The sequence below is a fragment of the Odocoileus virginianus genome, unplaced genomic scaffold, assembly GCF_023699985.2.
Source record: "Odocoileus virginianus isolate 20LAN1187 ecotype Illinois unplaced genomic scaffold, Ovbor_1.2 Unplaced_Scaffold_14, whole genome shotgun sequence".
Classification (NCBI taxonomy): Eukaryota; Metazoa; Chordata; class Mammalia; order Artiodactyla; family Cervidae; genus Odocoileus; species Odocoileus virginianus.
Genome location: NW_027224276.1, coordinates 961,535 through 988,922, shown reverse-complemented (window position 1 = coordinate 988,922; position 27,388 = coordinate 961,535). Strand labels below are relative to the sequence as shown.

General features: G+C 41.0%; 1 protein-coding gene across 7 annotated transcripts in view; it reads left to right on the top strand.

The window, feature by feature from the left end:
- Nucleotides 1-27,388, top strand: part of PHF8 (PHD finger protein 8) — a 99,123-nt gene that overhangs the window by 16,784 nt on the left and 54,951 nt on the right. For all 7 annotated transcript variants that reach the window (XM_070462809.1, XM_020876654.2, XM_070462810.1 and 4 more), the window contains exons 3-7: nucleotides 21,150-21,235; nucleotides 21,616-21,724; nucleotides 24,139-24,299; nucleotides 25,556-25,697; nucleotides 26,424-26,610. In XM_070462809.1, the coding sequence (XP_070318910.1) occupies nucleotides 21,150-21,235; nucleotides 21,616-21,724; nucleotides 24,139-24,299; nucleotides 25,556-25,697; nucleotides 26,424-26,610 (685 nt within the window). The remainder of the gene's footprint in view (nucleotides 1-21,149; nucleotides 21,236-21,615; nucleotides 21,725-24,138; nucleotides 24,300-25,555; nucleotides 25,698-26,423; nucleotides 26,611-27,388) is intronic.

The following is a 27,388-nucleotide window of genomic DNA, read 5'->3' as shown; positions in this document are numbered from 1 at the left end:
GTGTGACTTTGGGCAGCCTGTATATTGAAGCTCAGGGCTATGTTCCTGTGTTGCTGGAGAATTTGCGTGGTATGTCTTGCTCTGGAACTTGTTTGCTCTTGGGTGGTGCTTGGTTTCAGTGTAGGTATGGAAGCTTTTCATGAGCTCTTATTGATTAATGTTCCCTGGAGTCAGGAGTTCTCTGGTGTTCTCAGGATTTGGACTTAATCCTCCTGCCTCTGGTTTTCACTCTTATTCTTACAGTAGCTTCAAGACTTCCCAATCTGTACAGCACCAATGATAAAACATCTAGGTTAATGGTGAACAGTTTCTCCACAGTGAGAGACACCCGGAGAGGTACACAGAGTTACATGGAGAAGAGAAGAGGGAGGAGGGAGATAGAGGTGACCAGGAGAAGAGGGGGAATCAAAAGGGGAGAGAGCAAGGTAGCCAGTAATCACTTTCTTATGTACCCTTCACAGTCTGGATCCCTCAGAGATGTTCATGGAGTTACATAGAGAAGAGAAGAGGGAGGAAGGAGACAGAGGTGGCCAGAGGGATAAAAGTGGGAATCAAAAGGAGAGAGACAGATCTAGCCAGTAATCAGTTCCCTAAATGTTCTCCACAGCCTGGAACACACAAAGAGATTCACAGAGTTGGATAGAGAAGAAAAGGGGGAGGGAGGAGATAGAGGTGACCTGGTGGAGAAAAAGGAGAGTCCAAAGAGGGAGAGCATAATCAAGCCAGTAATCTCGCTCCCAAGTAAAATGGGTACTGAAGATTGGGTTCTTAAAGGTACAAAATTGATAACAAATACCAAAAAGCAAAGATTAAAAATGTAGAGTAGAGGTTAGATTTTCAAAAATAATACAATATGAAAGAAAAAATCAAAGTCACAAAAATTATAAAAAATATATATAGATATGAAGTTTGCTTTAAAAATAGGGTTTTTTTGCAAAGTAATAATATGTTATAAAAATGAAAAAGGAGTAATAGAGGACTTAAAAATAGAAAAATTTAAAAATTAAAGAAAAATGATAATAGTAAAAATGTATCTAGGACTTTCTCTGGTGGTGTTGTGGACAGTGTGGGGTCAGTTCATTTTCAGATAGTTCCTTGATCCGACTTATACTTCTCAAGATCTATAGGCCCTTTCCTATGTAGTCAATGCTAACTGCAGGGTTTTAATCTATTGCACCTGTCACTTCCAAAGTGGTTCCCTCTTTATTTTAGCTTCTTCTGTTTGCTGGTCTCTTCAGTGCCTAATTTCCACCCTGACACAAGGGGGCGGTGGTGGTCACTTATTTAGGCTTACTTGTTCAGTTGTGCTGTGGGGAGGGAGGAACACTGCAAACAAACATCACTGGTGTGTGTGGGGAGTGCTCACAGTGTCTGGACCACACTGGGTTTGCCTCTGCTCATGGCATGTGTGCTTTCCCGGTCTACACTGTTCAGGCTCCAGGTTGCTCTGCTGGGAACTGTCTGAGGCCGGCCCTGGGTTGCGTGCACTTCCCAGGTCTAAGTCGCTCAGGTTCAGGTTCTTGGGTACTCCACAAAGGTGCAGACTTGGTTGGGCCTGCGTTTTGTGCCCTTCCCAGGTCCGAGCAGCTCAGGTGACCAGGTGCTTGGCAAGCGCAGTCTCCCCCAGTTGGAGGCTGCATCTTATCACCTCCCCCATCCCAGCTGCTCGGTGTTTTGGGTGTACCTCCAGCACGCCTTCTCAGGTGTGCCGTGTGTCTCTTCTGGGGAGCTGATCTCTGGCTGTGACCCTCCCGGCGGATGTCGACTGTCCAGAATCCCAAGGAGTCTTGGTTAGCAACGAAGCCTGCTTGCAGTTTGGTAGATGATGCCTCTCTGGGGCTGTGATTGCCCCCTTCCAGCTCTGGCTGCCCTCTGCCTGCCTGTCTCTGGTGGGGGATGGGCTGGTCTGCAGCCAGCTAGCTCTGCTCAGTCCTTTGTTCTGTGAGCGGACCTGGCAGTGTCTTAGGTTAGGGCTTTTCGCGGGATAGCTATCCCACAGTCTGGGTTGCTATCTCAAGTTAATTCCCTCAGATTGCCCTCGGAGCATTCAGGCCCGGTCCTTATCCTGAGCAGTGCAGCGTGCGCCTCCCTGTCCAGTCCCTGCTTGCTGTAGTGGTAGATGTGAGCATCTGTGCTGCTTGTCCACTGGGAGTTGCTGTTAGGCATGTAATCTGTGGGTTTTAATTATTTATTTTTCCTCCTGGTTATGTTGCCCTCTGAGGTTCCAAGGCTCACCACAGACTCGCCAGTGAGAGTGTTTCCTGGTGTTTGGAAACTCTCTCTTTTTTAAGACTCCCTTCCCGGGATGGATCTCTGTCCCTACCTCTTTTGTCTCTGTTTTTATCTTTTATATTTTTTCCTACCTCCTTTCGAAGACAATGGACTGCCTTTCTGGATGCCTGATGTCCTCTGCCAGCATTCAGTTGTTTTGCGGAATTTGCTCAGCGTTGAAATGTTCCTTCGATGAATTTGTGGGGGAGAAAGCGGTCTCTCTGTCCTATTACTCCACTATCTTAGGACCGCCCCTCCTTTTACAGTTGAATATCCAATTTTCCCAGCACCATTTAAGAGACTGTCTTTTCTGCACCGAGTATTCCTGACTCCCTTGTCCAGTATTAGTTGACCATGTATGCAGGGTTTATTTCTGGGCCCTTGATACTGCTCCTTTGGTCTATGGGTCTGTCTTTATGCTAGTACCACACTGTTTTGATTACCATAACTTTGTAATACAATTTGAAATCAGGAAATGTGATACTTCCCACTTTCTTCTTTATCAGAATTGCTTTAGCTATTCTGGGTCCTGTGTGGTTCCATATAAATTTGAATATTGTTTTTTCTACTTCTTTTAAAAAAATACCATTGGAATATTTTTAAAAATTTATTTTTAATTGAAGGTAATTGCTTTACAATATTTTGTTGGTTTCTGCCATACATCAGCATGAATCAGCCACAGGTATACATATGTCCCTCCCTCTTGAACCTCCCTCCTGCCTCCCACCCCATCCCACCTTTCTGTATTGTGACAGAGCACTGGATCTGGCTCCCTGAGTCATATATCAAATTCCCACTGGCTACCTATTTTACATATGGTAGTGTATATGTTTCAGTGCTACTCTCTCAATTCAAAAATATGAAATGCTCCATGAATTTGCATGTCATCCTTACACTGAGCAGATGACCCACAAACTGGAGAACAATTATACCAAAGAAATTCTCACACTGTTGTGAAAGTTCTAGGGCCCACAACAGATTTCCCAACCTGGGGATCTGGCAAAGGGACTGAGAACCCCCAGGGAATTTTACTTTGAAGGCCAGTGGGATTTGATTACAGAACTTCCACAGGACTGGGGAAACAGACTCTTGGAGGGCACAAACAAAACCTTGTGTGCACCAGGACCCAGGAGAAAGGAGCAGTGACCCCACAAGAGACTGAGCCAGACTTGCCTGTGAGTGTCCAGGAGTCTCCGGCAGAGGCATGGGTTGACAGTGGCCTGCCATGAGGGCAGGGGCACTGACTACAACAGTCCTGGGAGCTGTGGCATGCTGGCATAAATCCTTTTGAAGGAGGTCACCATTACCCCTACCTCAGGCCAAACTAAAGGTAGGGAACAGCCCAACCCATCAACAGAAAATTGGATTAAAGATTTACTGAGCATGGCCCTGCCCATCAGAGCAAGACCCAGATTCCCCACAGCCAGTCCTCCCTCCCATCAGGAAGCTTCCACAAGCCTCTTATCCTTATCCATCAGAGGGCAGACAGAATGAAAACCACAATTACAGAAAACTAATCAAACTGATCACATGGATGACAGCCTTGTCTAACTCAATGAAACTATGAACCATGCTGTGTAGGGCCACCCAAGATGGATGGGTCATGGTGGAGAGTTCTGACAAAACGTGGTCCACTAGAGAAGGGAATGGCAAACCACTTCAGTATTCTTGCCTTGAGAACCCCATGAACAGTATGAAAAGGCAAAAAGATATGACACTGAAAGATGAACTCCCCAGGTTGGTAGGTGCCCAATATGCTACTGGAGAAGAGTAGAGAAATAGCTCCAGAAAGAATGAAGAGGCTGAGCCAAAGCAAAAACAGTGCCCAGCTGTGGATGTGACTGGTGATGGAAGTAAAGTCTGATGCTCTAAAGAACAATATTGCATAGGAACCTGGAATGTTAGGTCCATGAATCAAGATAAATTGGAAGTGGTCAAACAGGAGATGGCAAGAGTGAACATCAACATTTTAGGAATCAGTGAACTAAAATGGACAAGAATGGGCAAATTTAATTCAGATGACCATTATATCCACTACTGTGGGGAATAATCCCTTAGAAGAAATGGAGTAGCCATCATAGTCAACAGAAGAGTCCAAAATGCAGTACTTGGATGCAATCTGAAAAATGACAGAATGATCTCTATTCATTTCCAACACAAACCATTGTATATGATAGTATCTCTAGTCTGTGCCCAAAGTTTTGGTGCCAAAGAAGCTGAAGTTGAATGGTTCTATGGTGACCTACAAGACCTTCTAGAACTAACACCCAAAAAAATGTCCTTTTCATTATAGGGGACTGGAGTGCAAAAGTAGGAAATCAAGAGATGCCTGGAGTAACAGGCAAGTTTGGCCTTGAAGTACAAAATGAAGCAGGGCAAAGGCTAACAGAGTTTTGCAAGAGAATGCACTGGTCATAGCAAACACCCTCTTCTAACAACACAAGAGGAGACTCTACACATGGACATCACCAGATGGTCAATACTGAAATCAGATTGATTATATTCTTTGCAACTGAAGATGGAGATGCTCTATACAGTCAGCAAAAACAAGACCAGGGACTGACTGTGGGTCAGATTATGAACTCCTTATTGGCAAATTTAGACTTAAATTGAAGAAAGTAGGGAAAGCCACTAGACCATTCAGGTATGGCCTAAATCAAATCCCTTACAGGGGAAGTGATAATTCAAGGGATTAGCTCTGATAGTGACAAATACAGTGGAAGTGACAAATAGATCGAAGGGATTAGATCTGATAGAGTGCCTGAAGAACTGTGGATGGAGGTTCATAACATTGTACAGGAGGCAGTGATCAAAACCATCCCCAAGAAAAAGAAATGCAAAAAGGCAAAATGGTTATCTGAGGAGGCCTTACAAATAGCTAAGAAAAGAAGAGAAGTGAAAGGCAAAGGAGGAAAGGAAAGATATATCCATCTGAATACAGAGTTCCAAAGAATAGCAAGAAGAGATAAGAAAGCTTTCCTCAGTGATCAATGCAAAGAAATAGAGGAAGACAATAGAATGGGAAAGACTAGAGATCTCTTGAAAAAAATTAGAAATACCAAGGGAACATTTCATGCAAAGATGGGCACCGTAAAGGACAGGAGCAGTATGGACCTAACAGAACCAGAAGATATTAAGAAGTGGTGGCAAGAATACACCAAAGAACTACACAAAAAAGATCTCCATTACCCATATAATAATGATGGTGTGATCACTCACCTCAAGCCAGACATCCTGGAATGAGAAGTCAAGTGGGCCTTAGGAAGCATCACTATGAACAAAGCTAGTGAAGGTGATGGCATTCCAGCTGAGCTATTTCAGATCCTAAAAGGTGATGCTGTGAAAGTACTGCACTCAATATGCCAGCAAATCTGGAAAACTCAGCAGTGGCCACAGGACTGGAAAAGGTCAGTTTTCATTCCAATGCCAAAGAGAACGTTCAAACTACTGCACAATTGCACTCATTTCACATGCTAGCAAAGTAATGCTCAAAATTCTCCAAGCCAGGCTTCAACAGTACGTGAACCAAGAACTTCTAGATGTACAAGCTGGGCTTAGAAAAGGCAGAGGAATGACAGATCAAATTGCCAACATCCTGTGGATCATAGAAAAAGCAAGCGAATTCCAGAAAAACATCTGCTTCATAGACTGTGAATGCCTTTGACTGTGTGGATCACAACAAAGTGTGGAAAATTCTTTAAGAGATGGGAATCCAGACCACCTTACCTGCTTCCTGAGAAATCTGAATGCAAGTCAAGAAGCAACAGTTAGAACCAGGCATGGAACAACAGACTGGTTTCATATTGGGAAAGGAGTATGTCAAGGCTGTATATTGTCACCCTGCTTATTTAATTTATATGCAGAGTACATCATGTGAAATGCCAGGTTGGATGAAGCACAAGCTGGAATCAAGATTGCCAGGAGAAATATCAATAATGTTAGATATGCAGATGACACCACCTTTATGGCAGAAAGCAAAGAGAACTAAAGAGCCTCTTGATGAAAGTGAAAGAGGAAAGTGAAAAAGCTGTTTTAAAACGTCAGCATTCAAAAAACTAAGATCGTGGCATCTGGTCCCATCATTTCATGGCAAATAGATGGGGAGACAAGGGAAACAGTGATAGACTATTTTCTTGAGCTCCAGAAATCACTGTAGATGGTGACTGCAGCCATGAAATTGAAAGACACTCGCTCCTTGGAAGAAAAGCTATGAGAAACAATCTAGACAGCATATTAAAAAGCAGAGACATTACTTTGCCAGCAAAGATCTGTCTAGTCAAAGCTATGGTTTTTCCAGTAGTCATGTATGGATGTGAGAGTTGGGCCATAAAGAAAGCTGAGTGCTGAATAATTGATGCTTTTGAACTGTGGCATTGGAGAAGACTCTTGAGAATCCCTTGGATTGCAAGAAGATCAAACCAGTCAATCCTAAGGGAAAAAATCAGTCCTGAATATTCATTGGAAGGACTGATGCTGAAGCTGAAGCTCCAATACTTTGGCCATCTGATGCAAAGAACTGACTCATTAGAAAAGACCTGATGTTGAGAAAGATTGAAGGCAGGAGGAGAAGGGGACAACAGAGGATGAGATGGTTGGATGGCATCACTGACTCAATGGACTTGAGTTTGAACAAAGCTCCAGAAGTTGATGATGGACAGGGAAGCCTGGAGTGCTGCATTCCACGGGGTTGCAAAGAGTCAGACACAAGTGACCAGCTGACCTGACTGACTTGCACAGGGGCCATGGTAATCTTCTCTGTATCATTACCATTGGAATCTTGATAAGGATTGTTTTTCATCTGTAGATGGCTTTGGGTAATGTGGACTTTTTAACAATATTGATTCTTCCAATCCGTGAACCCAGGATATCCTTCCATTTCTTTGTGTTTTCTTCAGTTTCTTTCACTGATGTCTTATAGTTTTTAGTGTAGAGATCTTTCACCTTCTTGATTAAATTTATTCCTAAGTAGTTTATAGTTTTTGGCACTATTGTAAATGGGATTGTTTTATTTATTTTTCAGATATTGTTTTTGGTGTATAAACATGCTACTGATGTTTTAATATTAATTTTTTAAATTAATTTTTTGGTTTTGGTTGTGCTAGGTCTTTGTTTCTGCATGTGGGCTTTCTCTGTTGCAGTAAGCAGGGGTTTCTCTTCATTGCAGTGTGCAGGTTTCTCATGGGTGGCTTCTCTTGTTGTGGAACATGGGCTCTAGGCCCATGGGCTTCAGCATTTTTGGTGCATGTATTTAGTTGCCCCGTGGCATTTGGGATCTTCCCAGATCAGAGGTTGAATTGGTGTCCCCTGCTTTGGCAGGTTGATTCTCAACCCCAGGGAAGTCCCACATGTTAATTTTTTATCCTGCAACTTTACAGAATTTATTGATTAGCTATAACAGTTTTGGGATGGAATTTTAGGATTTCTTATATATAAAATCATGTCACCTGCAAACAGAGATAATTTTGCTTCTTCCTTTCCAATTCTGATGCCTTTTTCCCCTCCCTTGCCTGATTGCTCTGGCTGGGATTTCTAGTACTCTGTTGAATAAAAGTGGTGAGAGTGAGTATCCTTGTCTTGTTCCTGATCTTAGAGGAAAAGCTTTCAATCATGTACCATTGAGTCTGATGTTAGCTGCGGGCTTATCTTATATGATCTTTATTATGTTGAAGTACATTTCCTCTATATGCCACTGAGTGTTTATAAATCAGTGTTGAATTTTGTCGAATGCTTCTGTATCTTCTTTTGAGATCACTTTTTTCTTCATTCTGTTAATGTGTTGTATCACCTTTATTAATTTCTTTATGTTGAACCAGCTTTGTGTTTCAAGGATAAATCCCGTTTGATCCTGGGAAATGTTCCCTTTAGTTTGCTGCTGAATTTGGTTTGCTAGTATTTTATTGAGAATGTTTCCATGTGTATTCATCAGGGATATTGACCTGTAGTTTTCTTTCCATGTAGTGTTCTTATCTGGCTTTGGTATCAGGGTAATCCTGGCCTCATAAAATGAGTTGTGAAGTGTTCCTTTCTCTTTGATTTTTTTAAAAAAGTTTGAGAAAAAATGGTGGTAATTCTTTAAATGTTTGATAAAATTTACCAATGAAGCCATCTGGTCCTGGCCTTGTCTTCTCTTTGGGAAATTTTTTTTATTTATTACTGATTCAGTCTCCTTATTAGTCTCTTCAAATTTTCTGTTTCTTTCTGATGCAGTTTTGTCAGGTTGTATGTTTCTAAGAATTAATCTATTTCTTCTAGGTTGTCCATTATTTGACTTACAGTTGTTCATAGTTCAATCTATTTTCTTTCTGTTGTTCAGATTGGATAGTTTCTATTGTTCTGTCTTTAGGTTTACTATTTTTTTCCCTCTGTTGTCTACATTCTTCTGTTGAGCCCATGCAGTGAGTTTTCATTTAAGTTGCTTTAGTCTTTTCTAAGGGCTTCCTTGGTGGCTCAGTGGTAAAGAATCTGCCTGCCAATACAGGAGACGCAGATTTGATCCCTGGTCTGGGAAGATTCCCCTGGAGAAGGAAATGGCAACCCACTCTGGTATTCTTGCCTGGGAAATCCCATGGATAGAGGAGCTGGTGGGCTACAGTCCATGGAGTCTCAAAAGAGTCAGACATGACTTAGTGACTAAACAACAACAGTTTTTTCTAAAAGTGAAATTGGTTCTTTTCTATATCTTCTATTTTTTTGTAGAGATTCTAGTTTTTGCTTATACTTTTTATTTATTCATTTCTGGCATGTTTGTAATTGTTATTGAAGCATTTTTGTGGTTTTTCCTTTAAAATCCGTCAGGTAATTCCAGCATCTGTGTCACCTCATTAGTAAGATTACTGATTTTCTTAGTTCATTGAAGCTGTGTTTTTTTTGTTGTTGTTCTTGATAACCTGAGTCATTATTTTCATTAATATCCTGAATATTTTGGGTATTATGTTATGAGACTCTGGATATTATTATATCTTATGTATTTGCAGACTTCTTTAGACACTGCACTTCATTGTCAAGGTAAGGGGTAGGTACTACTCTTTACTGCCAGGTGGAAGTAGAAGCCCAGGTTCCCCCACTTGCTGTCTGTTGGCACTCACTACCTCAGGTCCTGCTGTCATCTGGTCAGGCTGCCTTCTCTACATTTTTCAGAGTCATCTTACCTTTTATTTTTCTTAATGTCTGAGATTTTTAGCTGTACTTAGTGAGAGTAATAGGGAGAAGTGCATTTACTACATTATTCCTCAACCAAAAGTGACCAATTAATCTTTCAAATAGCTCTTTGGAACTGTTATTTTCTCTCATGAAGTTAAATAGCTTGCTCAAAGCTACACAGCCAGTTAGTTGTTCAACCACAAGTCAAACTTGGGTTCCTTGGACTTTTGCTGTAGGATATAATACTGTAGATAGTATAAGGCACTGTTAGGTTAAACCATTTTCAAGTGGGAGATAGAGAAAATCAGGCTTATAAGCTCACACACACTCCACATTTTTGTTCCAAGTGAAATCAGGTTAAAGTGGATACCACTCTCTTTAAAGCAGCAGAAGGGTAACCCACAGCTTTCAGAGTGTGTAGCAAAGGGAAGGGAAGGCCTAGCATTCATATTCAGAGTTTACTAGATGCAGTGTATGGGCTGCTGAATCCCTGGCCTGGAGAAAGTCTTGTAGGGTGTGGAGTTAGAAGGATCAGAAGGACAGCCTGCTCTGTCAGGGCTCATAGGTTGTCTTTGGAGTGGCATATTTTTTAAAATAAATTTTATTTTTTAATAATTATAGATTCATGAAAAGTGAAAGTGAAGTTGCTCAGTCGTATCTGACTCTTTGCAACCCCATGAACTGTAGCCTACCACACTCCTCCATCCATGGGATTTTCCAGGCAGGAGTACTGGAGTGGTTGCCATTTCCTTCTCCAGAGGATCTTCCCGACCCAGGGATCGAACCTGGGTCTCCCACATTGCTAGGCAGACGCTTTACCGTCTGAGCCACCAGGAAAGTCTCAGCCAGTCCTTTACATTCTTTTTTTTTTTTTTTTTTTAGGAAGTTGCAAAAAATGTATGTGGAGGGCCTTTGTACCTTTACACGGTTTCCTCCATGGTGGTATCTTATATAACTGCAATGGTACAACCCATCAATCTTATTCCAATTTCACCAGTTTTACACATACTCATTTGTGTATATGTGTATATAGTTCTATACATTTTATCATACTTGTAAATTCATATAACTACCAAAATCCAGATTCAGAGCCATTCCTTCACCAGTGGGGTAGCATACTTTTTGCCCCAACTCATCTAGGAGAAATTTGGGATGGCGAATATGTACCAAAGGATGGGTAGTCAGTATCCAAGAGGAGTTATAAAAATTCAGACCAGAAGACCTCATAGGCATGATGCCCAGGAATGAGTTATGGGAGCTAAATGAACATCTGCTTTTGGTAATAGAGGAATAGTGATGAAAAACTGGCCTGGAATCCTAACTTTTCCTTTTACTAGCCCCATTTCTTTAGGTAGGTCATTTCGCCTCTCTAAGTGTCTGCTTTCTCAGCTTTACTCATATATTTAAATTTTTTTTTAATTGAAGTGTAGATTTCACAGTAATTGCATTAGTTTTGGGCATTCTGTCTTAGCTTTAAAACAGAAAGAATCTCTATTTCATTGGTTGTTATGAAGATTAGTAAGAGAACCTCTGTAAAGTGCCTAGCACAGTCCTAGCACATAGTAGATACCCAGTTCTGGCTGTCACCTAGAATATTCATGAAATAAATATTTCTTGAGTATTTACTCTTTGCTAAGGAGTGAGCTAAGAGCTGTAGGAGATAGAGATGAATGACACACAGGCTGTGACCTCTAGATTATTTCATGTTAGAAAACAAGACGAATTCATTCATTTATTCACTCATTTATGGACTTACTTATTCAGTAGGTGTGTGCTATGGTATTTTCTAGATACTGGGAGAGTGGATACAGCAGTGAACATGAGACAGTAAGCTTACAGATAAATATATAGTGTGTTTGGCTTCCCTGGTGGCTCAGACAGTAAAGAATCTGCCTGCAATGCAGGAGACCTAGGTTTGATCCCTGGGTCGAGAAGATCCCCTGGAGAAGGGAATGGCTACCCACTCCAGTATTCTTGCCTAGAGAATTCCATGGACAGAGGAGCCTGGAGGGCTACAGTCCTTAGGGTTGCAGTTAGACATGACTGAACAACTAACACTTTCGCTTCACTTTCATATAGTGTGTTAAGTGATAGTGCTGTAGAGAAATGTAAAGCAAGATGAAAAGGAGTGCCATCTCCAGGGCTGGAGGCATAGTTATTTTATTGGTGTATAGGGTGATTATATGGGTGACACTTGAGCAGAGGCCTGAAGGAAAGTGAGGGAGGGAAGTTAAGGAAGAGGGTTCCAGGTAGAGGAAATAAGGGACCTGAGTGGGGAGCACGCCTGGCGTGTTACCATTCCAATTATAGCAAAGAAGCCAGTGTTACTAGACAGAGTGAAGAGAGAGTAGTAGAAGCTGATGATAGGGGCTGGGAGTGGGGATGGGGGCATAAATCAGGTAGATCAGTGGTTCTCCAAGTAGGACCAGCAGGATCAGCATCACCTGGGAACTGGTTAGGCAAAGTCCATTGTCCTACCCCAGACATACCAAATCAGAAACTGGGGGTCTACTCCAGAAAGCTATGGTTTAACAAACCTTCCAGGTGATTCTAATGCACACTCAAGTTTGAGAACCACAGGTATAGGGCCCTATGACCCGTTGTTAAGTTGTTTTTATGCCAAGTGGGGCGGGAACCACAGAAAAATTTTGAGTGAGTGAGAGTTGTGATCTGGTTTAGGCTTTGGCTGTTGTGAGGACAGACTCAAGATGAGGAGTATGAGATGAAGCAGGGAGAGTTTGGGATCACTGTAGATCATTATTTCTTAAAGTGTGGTCCTTGGACCAGCAGCATCAGCATCACCTGGGGTCTGGTTAGAAATGCACATTTCTGGGCCCCACCCCAGATCTACTAAATCAGGATCTCTGGAGATAGACCTAGGAATCTGTCTTAACAAGTTTTCCAGGTGTTTCTGATGTGCCCTAATATTTGAGAAAACACTCATCTAATTAGGGAATGGTAATTTGGACCAGAGTCAGTGGTGATGAGAAGTGATTAGATTTTGAGTATATATTGATACAGTATTTGCTGTGAAAGGAGTCAAGTTTTTGTTTTGAAGGGCTTTGGTATACAGGGGAATAGAGTAATAAGCGATAACAGAAGGGGTCACAAGAGGATTTTTTGTTTGCTTGGGTTTTTTGGGGAGATAGAGGTGATACCTTGTTTGTGTGCATGTCAGAACATATAGAATAGTTCTTTTGGTGCATCCAGAATTTAGTGAAATCTGTTATTGGCAGAGTTATGTGCCAGAGACTGGGTAGACCAGAAAAGAAACTTCCCTGGTACACTGAAACTTGCTTAGTGTTCTTTGTACTCCTCCAGTTCTATGTGCTTGGAGGCAGGGGGAATTGGTATGAATGGTGCGTGCCTCAGCATCTAAGGATGAGTCATCCCTGTTTTTATAGATTGTGCTTGGCCTGATCAAGATTGTTGCAGGAACCAGAATTTGACTTGGATTTTCTGATAATTTTTGAATAATGAAGAAAAGTAAAATATGTTGTTTTCCTCTTTATTGATGAAAGAAGATATTGTTTTTCCAGACATAGGTGGTGACAGCACTTGGCTTTTTGGACATCCTCAGAGAGCAGAGCTTGAGCACATAAGAAGCTAGACAGGATACTGAGCAATCTTGTTACCTCTTAAACGCCTCCAGCCCTTAGTCCCCATCTTAGTTCCAAACCCTGGAAGGGTTAAATGCCCACTTTTGTATTCTTATAGCACTTGTACTCTGCTAATAACCCTACGTTATATTCTGATTATATATTGTAGTGGAATAGTAGAGTCAAACGGATCCAGATTTTTATCCTGCTCTTTTATTTATTAGTTTTGTAATGACCAACAAGTTATTTACCCACTCAGATTTCTCATCTGTTAAGTTAGAATAATATTAACAATGATGTGCCAGGTACTCTCAGTTTCTTTACCTACTTGAGCTCATTTAAGCCTAACAACCCTATGAAGTGAGGTACTATTAATATTCTCATTTTATAGATGCTGAGGCACAGCAAGGTTAAGTAAATTGTGTAAATTCACACAATTAGTAAGTGGCAGAGGTGAGATTTAAACCCAGGCAGTTTTGCTCCCAAGTTTGTACTTTTAAACTCTGTGTTTCTGAATACTGTATACATGCCCTGGTTTGTTGTAGAGATTAAATGTGATAATATATGGGTGATAATATATTCATAGCTCACTTTTCTCCTCAATTCCTTTTATGAAGACATCAGATTCACTCACCATCCCCTTACCCTGCTTTATTTTATAGCATTTATGAAACTATTTTTCACCACCTGTCTCCCCCTCTAGAATGTCCACTCCATGAGGGCAGTAGCTATTTTCAATCAATGTTTATTGAATTTGTGCACCAACTTACATCCAAATACTGAGTACCTGCCATGTGCCAAGCTCTGTGGTACATGTTAGGGATCATTCATCTTAATCTTGAGACCTGGTGTTGTGATAATTGTCCTCCTCACTAGGGAAGCACAACAGCATTTAGGAACCTTGATCCAGGTGATAATTATTGAGACAGTGCAGCCAGAAGCCTGATGTTAGATGTTATCTAGCCCAGTGAATTGGATTGAATAATAAGCTGACTTGGGAGATGGATAAGGTGCGGACTTGGGGTGAACAAGAGATGCCGTCTGCTGTATGTAGTAGAGGCAGATAGCAAGTAAACAGGCAATAGCAAGTCTGTAGGGTGAGTGCTGAAATAAGGATAGGTGGTGGGGGGTGGGTGGCATGGGAGTAGGGAAGAGAAAGGGAAGGAATGTTCTGGGCACAAGGAGCCATGTGTGATGAGTGCCAGAGACCAGAAAGAGCTCAGCACTGAGAGTTGAGCTGGGTTTTTAGAGCAAGGCTGGCTTCATGGTACGTGTGACAACTGTAGTCACACACAGCCTCATATTTGAAAGGGGGCCCCATACCCATGCTTGAGGTTTAATGCTGTGTGGTTGTTATCTTGAAATTCCTAATAATTTTACCTTTGAATTTGTGTTTTTTATGTGAAGTTCAATGGGACAGTGTAGTTTGTCCTGGAGACCTGGAGCTTTAGCTCACCTGTGGTCCTACTTCTTGCTGCTTCCCTGCCTCCCTGAATTGATTCTCAGCTGGCTGCCTGTATCACCAGGCTTGGGTGCAGTTGCTAGAGTCAGGGTCAAGTTGAATTTGGACATGTTAATTTGAAGTGCTATGTAAGTGGGCTATCCAGTAGAAATATCCAGGAGACATTTCAAGTGAGTGATCTGAAACTCACCAGAGAGATCTGGTTTGCAGTTGTAAGTACATAGAGGGCACATGGAGCCCTGGGAGTGAGTGAAACCAACAAGGAAAAATGAGAAAAGGGTGCCCAAAGCAAGAGGACCTAAGAAATGTCAACATTTAAGAAGGGAACAGGAGAAAAAGAGTGCACTGAGAAACACAAGGAGCAGCCAGAGATGTAATTAAGATCACATCACATCCCTGCTCGTAATCCTCTGGTGGATTTCACCCAGTTCTTCACTCAGGAAAAGCCAAAGTTCTTTATGATGGTCTACAGGACCCTATTGCATGAGCTTTTCCAACCTGTTATTGTCCCCCTTGCACTCTCCTCCTCTCTGTTGCCTTAATAATCTAGGCAGACTCCCACCACAGGGCCTTTGTACTTGCTGTTCTAATTGGGATGCTCTTCTCTCATATACATATGGCTTGCTCCTTTACTTCCTTCAGGTCAAAACAACAATTCAAAAGTTGTTTTGTCGGTGAGTCCTTCCCTGGCTGCCCTACGTAAAATTCCAGCACCACTGTGATTCCTCTTGCCACCACCCCCTCCCACCCCATGGTGTGTGTCTGTATACTTGCTTACACATGCATACATATTCCCCTTTTGCTTTATTTTTCTACTTAGCTTCTCTTACTATCTAAGGCACAATATATTTCACTGATATATTGAGTTACTTTGTTTCTTGTCAGCATCAACCATTAGAATGTCAGCTTCTAAAAGAATACATTTGAATCAGTTCTAATGAGGTAGATGAAACTGGAGCCTATTATACAGAATGAAGTAAGCCAGAAAGAAAAGTATCAATATAGTATACTAACGCATATATATGGAATTTAGAAAGATAGTAACGATAACCCTATATGCGAGACAGCAAAAGAGACACAGATGTATAGAACAGTCTTTTGGACTCTGTGGGAGAGGGCGAGGGTGGGATGATTTGGGAGAATGGCATTGAAACATGTATATTATCATATGTGAAACAGATCGCCAGTCCAGGTTCAATGCATGGGACAGGGTGCTTGGGGCTGGTGCACTGGGATGACCCAGAGGGATGGGATGGGGAGGGAGGTGGGAGGGGGGGTTCAGGATGGGGAACACATGTACACCCGTGGCTGATTCATGGCAATGTATGGCAAAACCACTACAATATTGTAAAGTAATTAGCCTCCAATTAAAATGAATAAATTTATTTTAAAAAAACTAAAAAAAAAAAAACCAAAATATGTACCAATCATACCACTGCTGAAAATTTTATCAAACTAGTCAAAAAAATTAGTGAATTTTGAGTTAAGGGCCAAAATCAAAAAATTTGCAAAATTCTTTCACCATATAACACATTTGGACCTTCAGTTCAGTTCAGTCACTCAGTCATGTCCCCCTCTTTGCAACCCCATGGACTGCAGCACGGCAGGCCTCCCTGTCCATCACCAACTCCTGGAGTTTACTCAAACTCTTGTCCATAAAAAAAAAAAAAGAATGTAGCTTCTTAAGGGCAGGGATTTTTGTATGCTTTGTTCTGTGGCTTTGTCTCTCCAGCACCAAGACCAGGGCCTGGCAGATGCTCATTAAATGTTAGCTTGAGGAATGGAAGTCAAGTAAAGAGAGCACAGGGTCAGTACTGTGGCACTGCTGCTAGGTCAAGTGAGATAAAGGAAAGAAGTACTTATTGCATGTATCAATAAGGAGGTTAAGATATCAGTGAGGTCTGTTTTTACTTTTGAACTGTGGTGCTGGAGAAACTCTTGAGAGTCCCTTGGACAGCAAGGAGATCAAATCAGTCAATCCTAAAGGAAATCAACCCTGAATATTCATTGGAAGGACTGATGCTGAAGCTGAAGCTCCAGTACTTTGGCCACCTGATGGAAAGAGCTGACTCATTGGAAAAGACCCTGATGCTGGAAAAGATTGAGGGCAAGAGGAGAAGGGGATGACAGAGGATGAGATGGTTGGATGGCATCACTGACTCAATGGACATGAGTTTAAGCAAACTCTGGGAGATAGTGAAGGACAGGGAAGCCTGGCATGCTGCAGTCCATGGGATCACAAAAGAGTCAGACATGACTTAGCAACTGAACAACAAAAAGACTAAAATCAGACTGTAGCAGTGGGTGAGAAAGTGTACACAGCAACCTGAAAAAATTCTTTTTATCAGTTTGGCCCTGGTAAAACGTCTCTGGATACTACCAGTTGGCGAGGAATAGGAGGGAGACTTTTTTCTAAAAGATTTTTTTTGATATGGACCATTTTTACAGTCTTTATTGAATTTGTTATAATGTTGCAATGTTGTTTCTGTTTTATGGTGTTTTTTGTTTTTTGCTTTTTTGGCCAAAGACAAGTGGGGTGTTAGTTCCCCAACCAGGGATTGAATCCACACCCCCTGCATTGGAAGATGAAGTCTTAACCACTGGATCATCAGGGAAGTCCCAGAAGGAAACTTTTCACTGTATAACACTTCTGTACCTTTTGAGTTTCATAAAATGTATAATTGATACTTATTTAAATAAAAGTCATTGTGAAGCTGCATAGGTTAAACAAAGAAGATATTCAGCTTTTAAGTGACAAAGAAGGGCAGACAGGAGGGAGGGAGGGTGTTGTTTTTTTTATATCTGTAAAGATTAGTGAGCTGGTTTAAATGCTATTATGAAGGAGAAAGTAGAGAGGGAGAGGTTGAAAATATCAGGGAAAGAAGAGTTAATTTATTGAGAAGGTAAAAATGTGACCCAGGTAGAAAAGCTGACTTTACAAAGAAGGGAAGAGTTCTTTTGTTGTGACAGGAAGAAAAGAAGGTGTAGAAGGAAGTGGATTTGGTGTGGAAAGTTGAGGTAGTTCCCCTCTGTTTACTTCATTTTATCTAAGAAGTTGGAGGCGAGGTCATTTGTTGAGAGAAAAGAAGAAGGTAGTGGGGTCAGAGATTTGAAATAGCCACTGTGGATAATGGGGGAGAGAACTGAGCACGGAAATATAGGAGAATCATCAGGCAGTATTACCCAGATTTTTTAAAAATAGGCTTTATTTTTTAGAGTAGTTTTAGGTTCACAGCCAAATTGAGTGGAAGGTTCAGAGATTACCCGTTTGCCTCCTGCCTGCACATGCATAGCCTCCCTCATTAGCAACATCTCCCACCACTAGAGCGGTACATTTGTTAAAGTAGATGAACCTATGTTGACACATGATTTACACCCCAAATCCATAGTTTACATCAAGATTTACTCTTGGTATTATACATTCTGTGGGTTTGGGGCAAATGTATAATGACTTGTACCTTCCATGATATTGTTTTAGTAGCAGAATAATTTCACTGCTCTAAAAATTCTATGTGCTCCGCCTATTCATCTCTCTTTTCCTGCCATCCCCTGGCAACCACTGATCTTTTTACTGTCTCTATAGTTTTGCCTTTTCCAGAATGTCATGTAGTTGGAATCATATAATACGTAGCCTGATGGTGTTCTTTCAAAGTTTCTTTCGTATCTTTTCATGGCTTGATAGCTCTTTTTTTTCAGTGCTGAATAATGTTCAACTGTCTGAATTACCAGTTTATCCATTCACCTACTGAAGGACATCTTGGTTGCTTCCAAATTTTGAATTATGAATAAAGCTGCCATAAACATCTGTGTGCAGATTTTTGTGTGGACATAGTTTTCAGTTACTTTGAGTAAATGCCAGAGAGTGCAATTGGTTTTGTAAGAAACTGCCAAATTGTATTCTAAAGTGGCTGTGTTTTGCATTCCCACCTGCGAAGAATGAGAATTCCTGTTGCTCCACCTCCTTGCCAACATTTGGTGCTGTCATTTTTCTGAATTTTGGCTATTCTGGTAGGTGTATAGTGATATCTCATTGTTTTAATTTGTATTGTCCTATTGATATATGAAGTGGAACACCTTTTCATATACTTATTTGCTATCTGTACATCTTCTTTGGAAGGTATTTGTTCAAATCTTATGCCCATTTTTTAATTGGGTTGTTCATTTTCTTACTGTTGAGTTTTAAGAGTTCTTTGTGTATTTTGGATAACAGTCCTTTATCAGATATGTCTTTTGCAAATATTTACTGTCTTTGGCTTATCTTTTCATTATCTACCTTTCACAGAGAGGGTTTTAATTTTAATGAAGTCTGGCTTATTAATTCTCATTTTTCACAAGACCGTGCCTTTGGTATTACATCTAAAAAGTCATTGCCAAACTTAAAGTTATCTAGATTTTCTCCTATGTTATCTTCTAGAAGTTTTATAGCTTTGCATTTTGTATTTCGGTCTGTGGATCTATTTTGAGTTCTTTTTTTGTGATGAGTATAAGGTCTGTGTGTAATTTCATTTGTTTTCATGTCCAGTTGTTCTCCACCATTTGCTGAAAGGCTGTCTTTGCCACATTGTATTACCTTTGCTCCTTTATCAAAGATCAGTTGACTCTGTTTCTGGGCACTCTGTCCTGTTCTATTGATCTGTTTATTCTTCCATCAGTGCCACACTGTCTTGATTATTGTAGCTTTTTAAAATTTTTGCTGCACCATGCAGCATGTGGGATCTCAGTTCCCTGACCAGAAATTGAACCTGCTACCCCTGCATTGGAAGCACAGTCTTTACTGCTGGACCGCCAGGGAAGTCCTGATTACTATAGCTTTACAATCAGTGTTTGAGTCAGGTAGCATCCATCTTCCAATGTTGTTCTCCTTCAATGTTGTGTTGGTTATTCTATGACTTAGATATTTTGGACAGTCAGTTTATTGTGGCACCAATCCATTGAATGATTTTTGCCTTCTAGCCATGTTCAGTGGTTCAGTGGATTGAGCCAGGGCTTGGATTTGCATGTGGGAGTGATATAAAGGCAGTGGGGCAAGTGAGTTGAGTGTATCTGTAAGAGAATGGTTGACGTGAGGAATGATGGAATCTATAAACTAGATAGGGAAGAAGGGTGAAGGCAATAGTAGTCAAACGGGTGAAAAGTAGAATCAAGAGATTTTGAGGGCAAAGAACAAATGTAAAGAATGAGAGCTGAATGGATGACCTTGTGGTCAGAGAGTGATGTGTGCATTTTGTATTCCAGAGGTGGAGCAGTTGCAAGTATTGATAGGGTTTTGGGGGATGGCCATGAGAATTGGTAGCTGAAATTGGGGTGAGATCTCTGAAGATGAGAAGGTCAATGTGCTAAGAGGCTGGGATGTTAGGTCTCTATATCCTTTATTATGTTACGTGAGAGGTTGGCAGGACTTGAGATGGAGAGGAATCTGTGAGCAAGTTCTTCAATGAATGAAAAAGGTATGTTTGGGAGATGAGTAACTGACAGTGAAGAGGAGTGGGAGGAGGTATAGATGAATGATATGGAACTCAGAAGAGGAGGAGATCTTATACAAGGATAGAGGAGAGATAATTTCAGAGTCTCACTGGAAAGTGAGGGGGACGTCCACCCCCAGCCCAGCCCTGAGTTGTAAGGGTCTGGGAGAATGTACAACTTCTGCCTGACCAAGTTCTAACACAGTGCTTCTGAGACTTTCTGAGGTGAAGGACCAGGGTATTTTTTTTTAACTTCCAATCTGTAATGGACTAATTCTTTTATGAAATAAAATGTCCCCAATTTATTGATGTGCAACAGATTTACAGGGTTAGCAGTGGGGAAGGTGGTGGCGTCCTGATCCCAGGAAGTCAGTTCATGAGCGTGGTCTTGAACCAAAATGGTTGGAGCTCTGCCTTATTTTTATGCTCCCTGTTCTGTGTGGCTGACCAAAGATTTTAAGAGTTAGATCTTAGCCAGAAGATTTTTAGAGGGCTGCTGATGACTTCTTTGGTGAGGAAGGGTTTACATTTTGTGAGATTACTAGCTCACATACGTGTAAACTCAGATTTTCAAAATTATATCTTTCTCAGATATTATAATATGAAATTAATAATGCATGTTCATTGTAGAAAATTAGGAAATACAGATAAGGAAGAAAAAATGGTTACCATAATCCTTCACTGAAAGGGAACCACTGTTTTCATTCCTTTTCATTTAATAAATTGTTTAATAAAGTTTAAATGTTTGATTTTATGTAGGAATAATATTTTAGATATACTGGTTAAATAAAATATTATTAAATTATTATTAAAATTAATTTCACTTGTTTCTTTTTACTTTTTTAATGGGGCTATTAGAACATTTAAAATTACTTATTTGACTCACATTATATTTCTGTCAGACAGCAGTGCTCTAGAGTCTCTTCCAGCTTTGACCATTCTGAGTCTTAATGAAGCTTTATTGTCTGTACATTTTTAGCTCTGTTGTAATTATTTTAGACTGTTGTGGTGTAATAGAACTTTTTGCGTTGACAAAACAGTTTGATAATCTGCCCAATATGGTAACCACATGTGGCTACTGAGCACTTGAAATGTTTCTTGAGTGATAGAGGAACTGCATTTAAAATTTTACTTAATTATGTATTGAACAGCACAGTTCTAGACCTTATAAAAAATAAAATTTCTGCAAACATTGGCTGATTTTCTCTTTTCTAGTTGTGTTGGTGTTGAAGAGGAGAAGGCTGCTGACATTGACCTCTACCACTGTCCCAACTGTGAGGTCTTACATGGGCCCTCCATTAGTAAGTAGATCTTGGGATTTTAAAGAGAAGACAATCCAGAGAGACAAAGCAAAGGAAGCTTGGAAGGGAAATTGCCTTTGCCTGAGTGCTTCAGATTTGTCTTCCTTGGGAAACAGAAGCTTACGTAGGCCCTGTAGGCTAGCAGCTGCTCCACTGAAAGGACAGAAATGCAGTTTCACCTCCCTCCATTATTTAGGGATTCCCCAAAGGAAGCACCTATCCTCACCCAGTGCTTTTCTGAGTCCATGAGGGCTTCCTTGACTCCAGATGCTCCAGGGTATTGTTAAATTGGAAGAGAAGCAGGATCTGCTGAGGCTTTTGCTTTTAGAACCATATCCTGTAGCCATTTTGACTCAGTCTCTTGTCTTTTTCTGGCTTAGTGAAAAAACGCCGTGTATCTTCCAAAGGCCATGATACACACAAGGGGAAACCAGTGAAGACGGGAAGCCCTACATTCATTCGAGAGCTCCGGAGTAGGACCTTTGACAGGTGAGGACCTCCTACTCCAAGGGCCAGTGAACGCTACTGCTCTGGGAAGCTGGGACCCAACTCTTCTCAGCTTTTCCACTGGCTGTCCCACTAGGTGCCTCTATCATTTGGGGATGTCTGCAGGGCTCTGTGAGTTCCCTTTGTGGGGAGATCTTCTGTTTTAGTCAGTTTCTGAGAAACATTGTTACAGTTTCATTTGATGTAGAGAGTATGTTAAGGTCTACTTGTAGAAACTTTGAGTAGAGAGGCAGTTTTTGCCTCAGTCAGGAGAGGATATTTACATGTACCCAGGGAATGCTCTAACTAGAAAGAGTCTTAGCAACCAGGAAGTTTAATTCTCTCATTGTAGAGAAGCGGAAACTCTCTGGGAAAATACTTTTTTGAGTAGCCATGTATTTCTTTTATAATCAAGAAAAAATTTGTTTCCTTAAAAAATTAAGATTGGCTTATTGAAAATAAATTACTTGAACAAAAATAATGAGTTAGAAAAATTAATGAATAAAACACTGTCTTTTGCTTAGTTTTTAATTCTTTTGACCATTTTCAGCTCTCCTGTAAATGAAATGTTATTTAGGATTATAAGTGTTTCTTCAACTTAATATTTGTTTTATTTAAAGGCAATGAGTCTTGTTTTTACCCTACCCCCTCAGATCCCTTCTCCAAAGTCAACCAATTTCTTGTGCATTCTTTCAGAAATAGTTTTTGCTTATACAAACATACATGAATGTATGTGTTGCCCCTTTTTTTAAATTAAAAGACACAAATAGAAACACTGTTCTATATCTTGCTTTTTTAAAAATCTAAATTCTGTATCTTAGAGATCAATCCATAACAGCATATACCAATGTTCTTCATTCCTTTTCATGGATAGTTAGTACTCCATTGTATGAATGTATAATTTATTTAAGCAGTCCTCTTGATGAACATTTAAATTGATTCTAGTATTTTGCTATTAGGAAAAAAATGCTGCAGTGAATGTCTTTGTACTTAAGTGTTTGCATATGTGAGTGAATGTATGTGTAGATTTACTACCTAAAAGTAAAACTGCTAGGTCAAGGGGTATGTGCTTTAAACATGTTTGTAGATATTGCTAGGTTGTTTCTAATGTGACCACATCATTTCATACTCCCACTAAACAATGTGTGAGGGTGCCTATTTCCCTATTATCCTGGCTAACACTATTTATTATCAAACTTTTTTTGCCTTTCTGATAAGACAAAAAATGAGATTTCACTGTCTCCATGTGGATTTCTTTAGTGATTAAGGAAGCATGTATATTATGATGCATTTATAAGTCATCTTTATTTTTTTTCTCTGTTACTTATCAGCTTACATTGTTTGACAGTTTTTCTGTTGGGTTACTTCCTATTTCTTACTGATTTGTAATAGCTTTCCATGCAGAAAATTTTTAATTTTAGGTAGTTAAATTTACTTATTACTATTTTTAGTGGCCACTGGGCCTTGTCTTTTTCCATAATTTTTTCTACCCTCTGGCTTTATTTTTTTCTAATTTAATCTTTGTTCCATCTAGAATTAGGTAAAGAATGAGCCAGACATTGATCTTAATATTTTTCCAGATGTTTATCCTAACACAATTTGTCAAATAGCCCATCTTTTTCTCCAACATGGTTTTAAGAAAACCAGAAACCCCTGTTTTCTAGTTAACTAACTATGTATGTCAAGAGAGTGGTTGTAAAAATTGTTTTTGTTTTCTAAATCAGTCTTTTCTCTATTTTCCAGTATTTTTAAATGGGGTGGTACTGCTCTGAAAGTGAAAGTCGCTCAGTCATGTCTGACTCTTTGCGACCCTATGGACTATACAGTCTGGAATTCTCCAGGCAAGAATATTGGAGTGGGTACCTGTTCCATTTTCCAAGAGATCTTTCCAACTCAGGGATCAAACCCAGGTCTCCCGCATTGCAGGTGGATTCTTTACTAGCTGAGCCACCAGGGAAGCCCAAGAATACTGGAGTGGGTAGCCTATCCCTTCTCCAGGGAATCTTCCCGACCCAGGAATCAAACCAGGGTCTCCTGCATTGCAGGTGGATTCTTTACCAGCTGAGCTACCAGGGAAGCCCAAGGTGCTGCTCTGGGTTAGTGTAAATCAGCTAAACTTGTCAGATACGTCTTTTCTTCCGGGGCAGGCTGTTGACTGATTTGTTCCTTTGTCATCTAGACAAGAGCATCATATTGACAGGATATCCTGGATTTAACTTCCCACCTCTGCCAGTGGCCTGGCTTCTTGCCTTAAGGTCATTTATTAGCTGGGATGTGAAGTTTATGCCACTCCTTAATTGCCAGCCCACATTAGGTCCCCTTAGGAAGACCCCACACCTTTGGTGAGTGAAAGCACCAAGTGAGGCCTTCAGTAGCAGAGCTTGTAGGGTTCACGCTTTCTCTTTTGTGGCCCACAGTTCAGATGAAGTGATTCTGAAGCCCACTGGAAGTCAGCTGACCGTGGAATTCCTGGAAGAGAATAGCTTCAGTGTGCCCATCCTGGTCTTGAAGAAGGATGGATTGGGGATGACGTTGCCCTCACCATCATTCACTGTGAGGGATGTGGAACACTATGTTGGTAAGCACCACAGACCCTCTTAACTGTGACATTGTTCACTCCCAACAAAACATATGACCCTTCCCTTCCAGTTTTCATTTCTTTTCTGGCCGTGTTGGAATTCTGAAGTGATGTACCTTGCCCAGAGTCATTCTTAGGCAAAGCTAGAACCAAAATCCTGGTCTTTTTTCCTTTTCCTCGTAATAGACCACAAACTCCAGACTGAGCCCCATGTTTTACCTGGGGAATTCCAAAGATTTTTATGACCTCTCTGTACTCTGTTGAGATGAGAAAGCCTTTTTTTTTTTTAATTTTTCACCCATCATGTTCTGCCCACTGACTTTTTTTTTTCCATTTATTTTTATTAGTTGGAGGCTAATTACTTTACAACATTGCAGTGGTTTTTGTCATACATTGAAATGAATTAGCCATGGATTTATATGTATTCCCCATCCCGATCCCCCCTCCCACCTCCCTATCCACCCGATCCCTCTGGGTCTTCCCAGTGCACCAGGCCCGAGCACTTGTCTCATGCATCCAACCTGGGCTGGTGATCTGTTTCACCCTAGATAATATACATGTTTCGATGCTGTTCTCTTGAAACATCCCACCCTCGCCTTCTCCCACAGAGTCCACAAGTCTGTTCTATACATCTGAGTCTCTTTTTCTGTTTTGCATATAGGGTTATCGTTACCATCTTTCTAAATTCCATATATATGTGTTAGTATACTGTAATGGTCTTTATCTTTCTGGCTTACTTACTTTTGCCCTCATATGCTAGTTGTATTCTGGACATGAGTTTTAGGGGAGAGGAAGAGAAGTGAGGAAGCAGGACCCAGGCAGATGGATTGTACTGTGAGACCCTGTGTCAGGCATTTCTGTTGCCCTAGAATGTCTGGACCTGGCACATAGGTCTAAGCAGAATGTGAGGAATACCTACCCCCACTTCCCATATGTGTCTGACTCTTTGCGACCCCATGGACTGTAGTCTGCCAGGCTCCTCTGTCCATGGGATTTTCCAGGCAAGAATACTGGAGTAGGTTGCCATTTCCTTCTCCAGGGGATCTTTCTGACCCAGGGATTGAACCCAGGTCTTCTGCATTGCAGGCAGACTCTTTACCATCTGAACCACCAGGGAATCCTCCACTTCCCATATATGTGTAGACAAATACATTGAGAGAAGTTTTCAGTGTAAGGTCACTCTAGGGACCGGTTAGGGGATGAGTGTTCCCTGGTCCCTGAGGCTACTTGGTGCAGAGCCTATCTCTTTATTCCAGGTTCTGACAAAGAGATTGATGTGATTGATGTGGCCCGCCAGGCTGACTGCAAGATGAAGCTTGGTGATTTTGTGAAATATTATTATAGCGGGAAGAGGGAGAAAGTCCTCAATGTTATTAGTTTGGAATTCTCTGATACCAGGTAAGAGGGGCAGGGGTAAGTAAAAAGCCTCACAGAGTACCTAGGACTTGTATATACTGAGTATGTATTAGTGTTCCTCTCCCTTCCTCCAGGTGGTTTCTTCCTTTGGCATGGCGAGCTGGTTTATACTTTCTAGGGTAGTTGCTCACATTATAACAACCAAATCATGTTTCCCCTTTACAGTTTCTAGCATTGGATAGATTATTCAGTGGCTGTTTTAATTAATTTTTGTCTCTTTCAAGATCCAGGACAGCTTCCTTAGACCTTTTTTTTCTGGTATGTAGATTGTGGCATGGTCACTGTTTAACTCCCAGGATAGCTCCACTGTCCCAGGTAAACACTTCTTTACCTGGAACTGAGCTTTGACAGGTTTCTCTACTTAATCTTCATAAAGAAGACACTATGACATAGGGACAGTACAATACTGTTAAACACCATGTGCCAAGTGAGTGGGCCTGGGTGTGGAGATTCTGAGCATTCAGTGGAGGAAATGATCACCTTTGACTGGGGATGGCTGTGGAGCTGGAACTTGGAACTTCCAGAGCTGAGTGGAAAGAGAATGCTGACTTGTCTTACAAAAATAAGTGTACTATGTGCTCTTGGGGATTCTGTGGAGAGAACTTCTTTGTCTTCTCTGATTCTCACTAGGATGGGGGGCATTTTATACTGGCTTCAACTGTCAATTCCCAGTCAGCTGACATCTGCTCTCCACCCCTTCCTTGATAGGCTTTCTAACCTTGTGGAGACACCCAAGATTGTTCGGAAGCTCTCATGGGTGGAGAACTTGTGGCCAGAGGAGTGTATCTTTGAGCGGCCCAATGTGCAGAAGTACTGCCTCATGAGCGTGCGGGATAGCTATACAGACTTTCACATTGACTTTGGTGGCACCTCAGTGTGGTACCATGTCCTCAAGGTAAGAATGGGTATGGTTTCTGAAGACAGCCAGGCCTTGGGCCTCCCTGTTTGTTTCAAGTGGTTGCATAAAACAGGCTGCTAAGGCCTGCCTGCATCCCAGATTCTATTTGGGTAACATTTACACATAACTACTCTTATCAGGGTTGGGTATTGAGTGGATATGCAGTATAAGTTGTCTCTGCTTCATAGTTTTGATGATTAACTTTAAAAAAAAATAACAAGAGATTTCTAAGGTTTTTTCTGTTATCTTAATTGAACCAATCTGTACTCCTACCTCTAGGTATGGAAATGTCCATATTTACTACAAAAATTTCTGGTAACATGAGACACTCCCCCTCCTCCCAAATTTATTGAATTATAATTTTTGTACTATGACATTCATCGATTTTAAGTGTATAGTTTGATGAGTTTTGACAATTGTATAAATAGTTGCATGACTGCCACCACTGAAGATAGAGCATGTATGAGGTGTTTGGGTTTTTTTTTAAGTTTTATTTATTTATTTTTGGCTGCACTGGGTCTTCATTGTTGCACATAGGCTTTCTCTAGTTGCAGCAAGTGGGGGCTACTCTCTAGTTGTGGTGCATGGGCTTCTCATTGCAGTAGCTTCTCTTGTTGCAGAGCATGGGCTCTAGGGCACATGGGCTTCAGTAGTTGTGTCATACAGGCTCAGTAGTTGTGGCTTGCAGGCTCTAGAATGCAGTTCAGTAGTTGTGGCACATAGGCTTAGCTGCCCCAAGACATATGGAATCTTCCCGAATCAGGAATCAAACCTG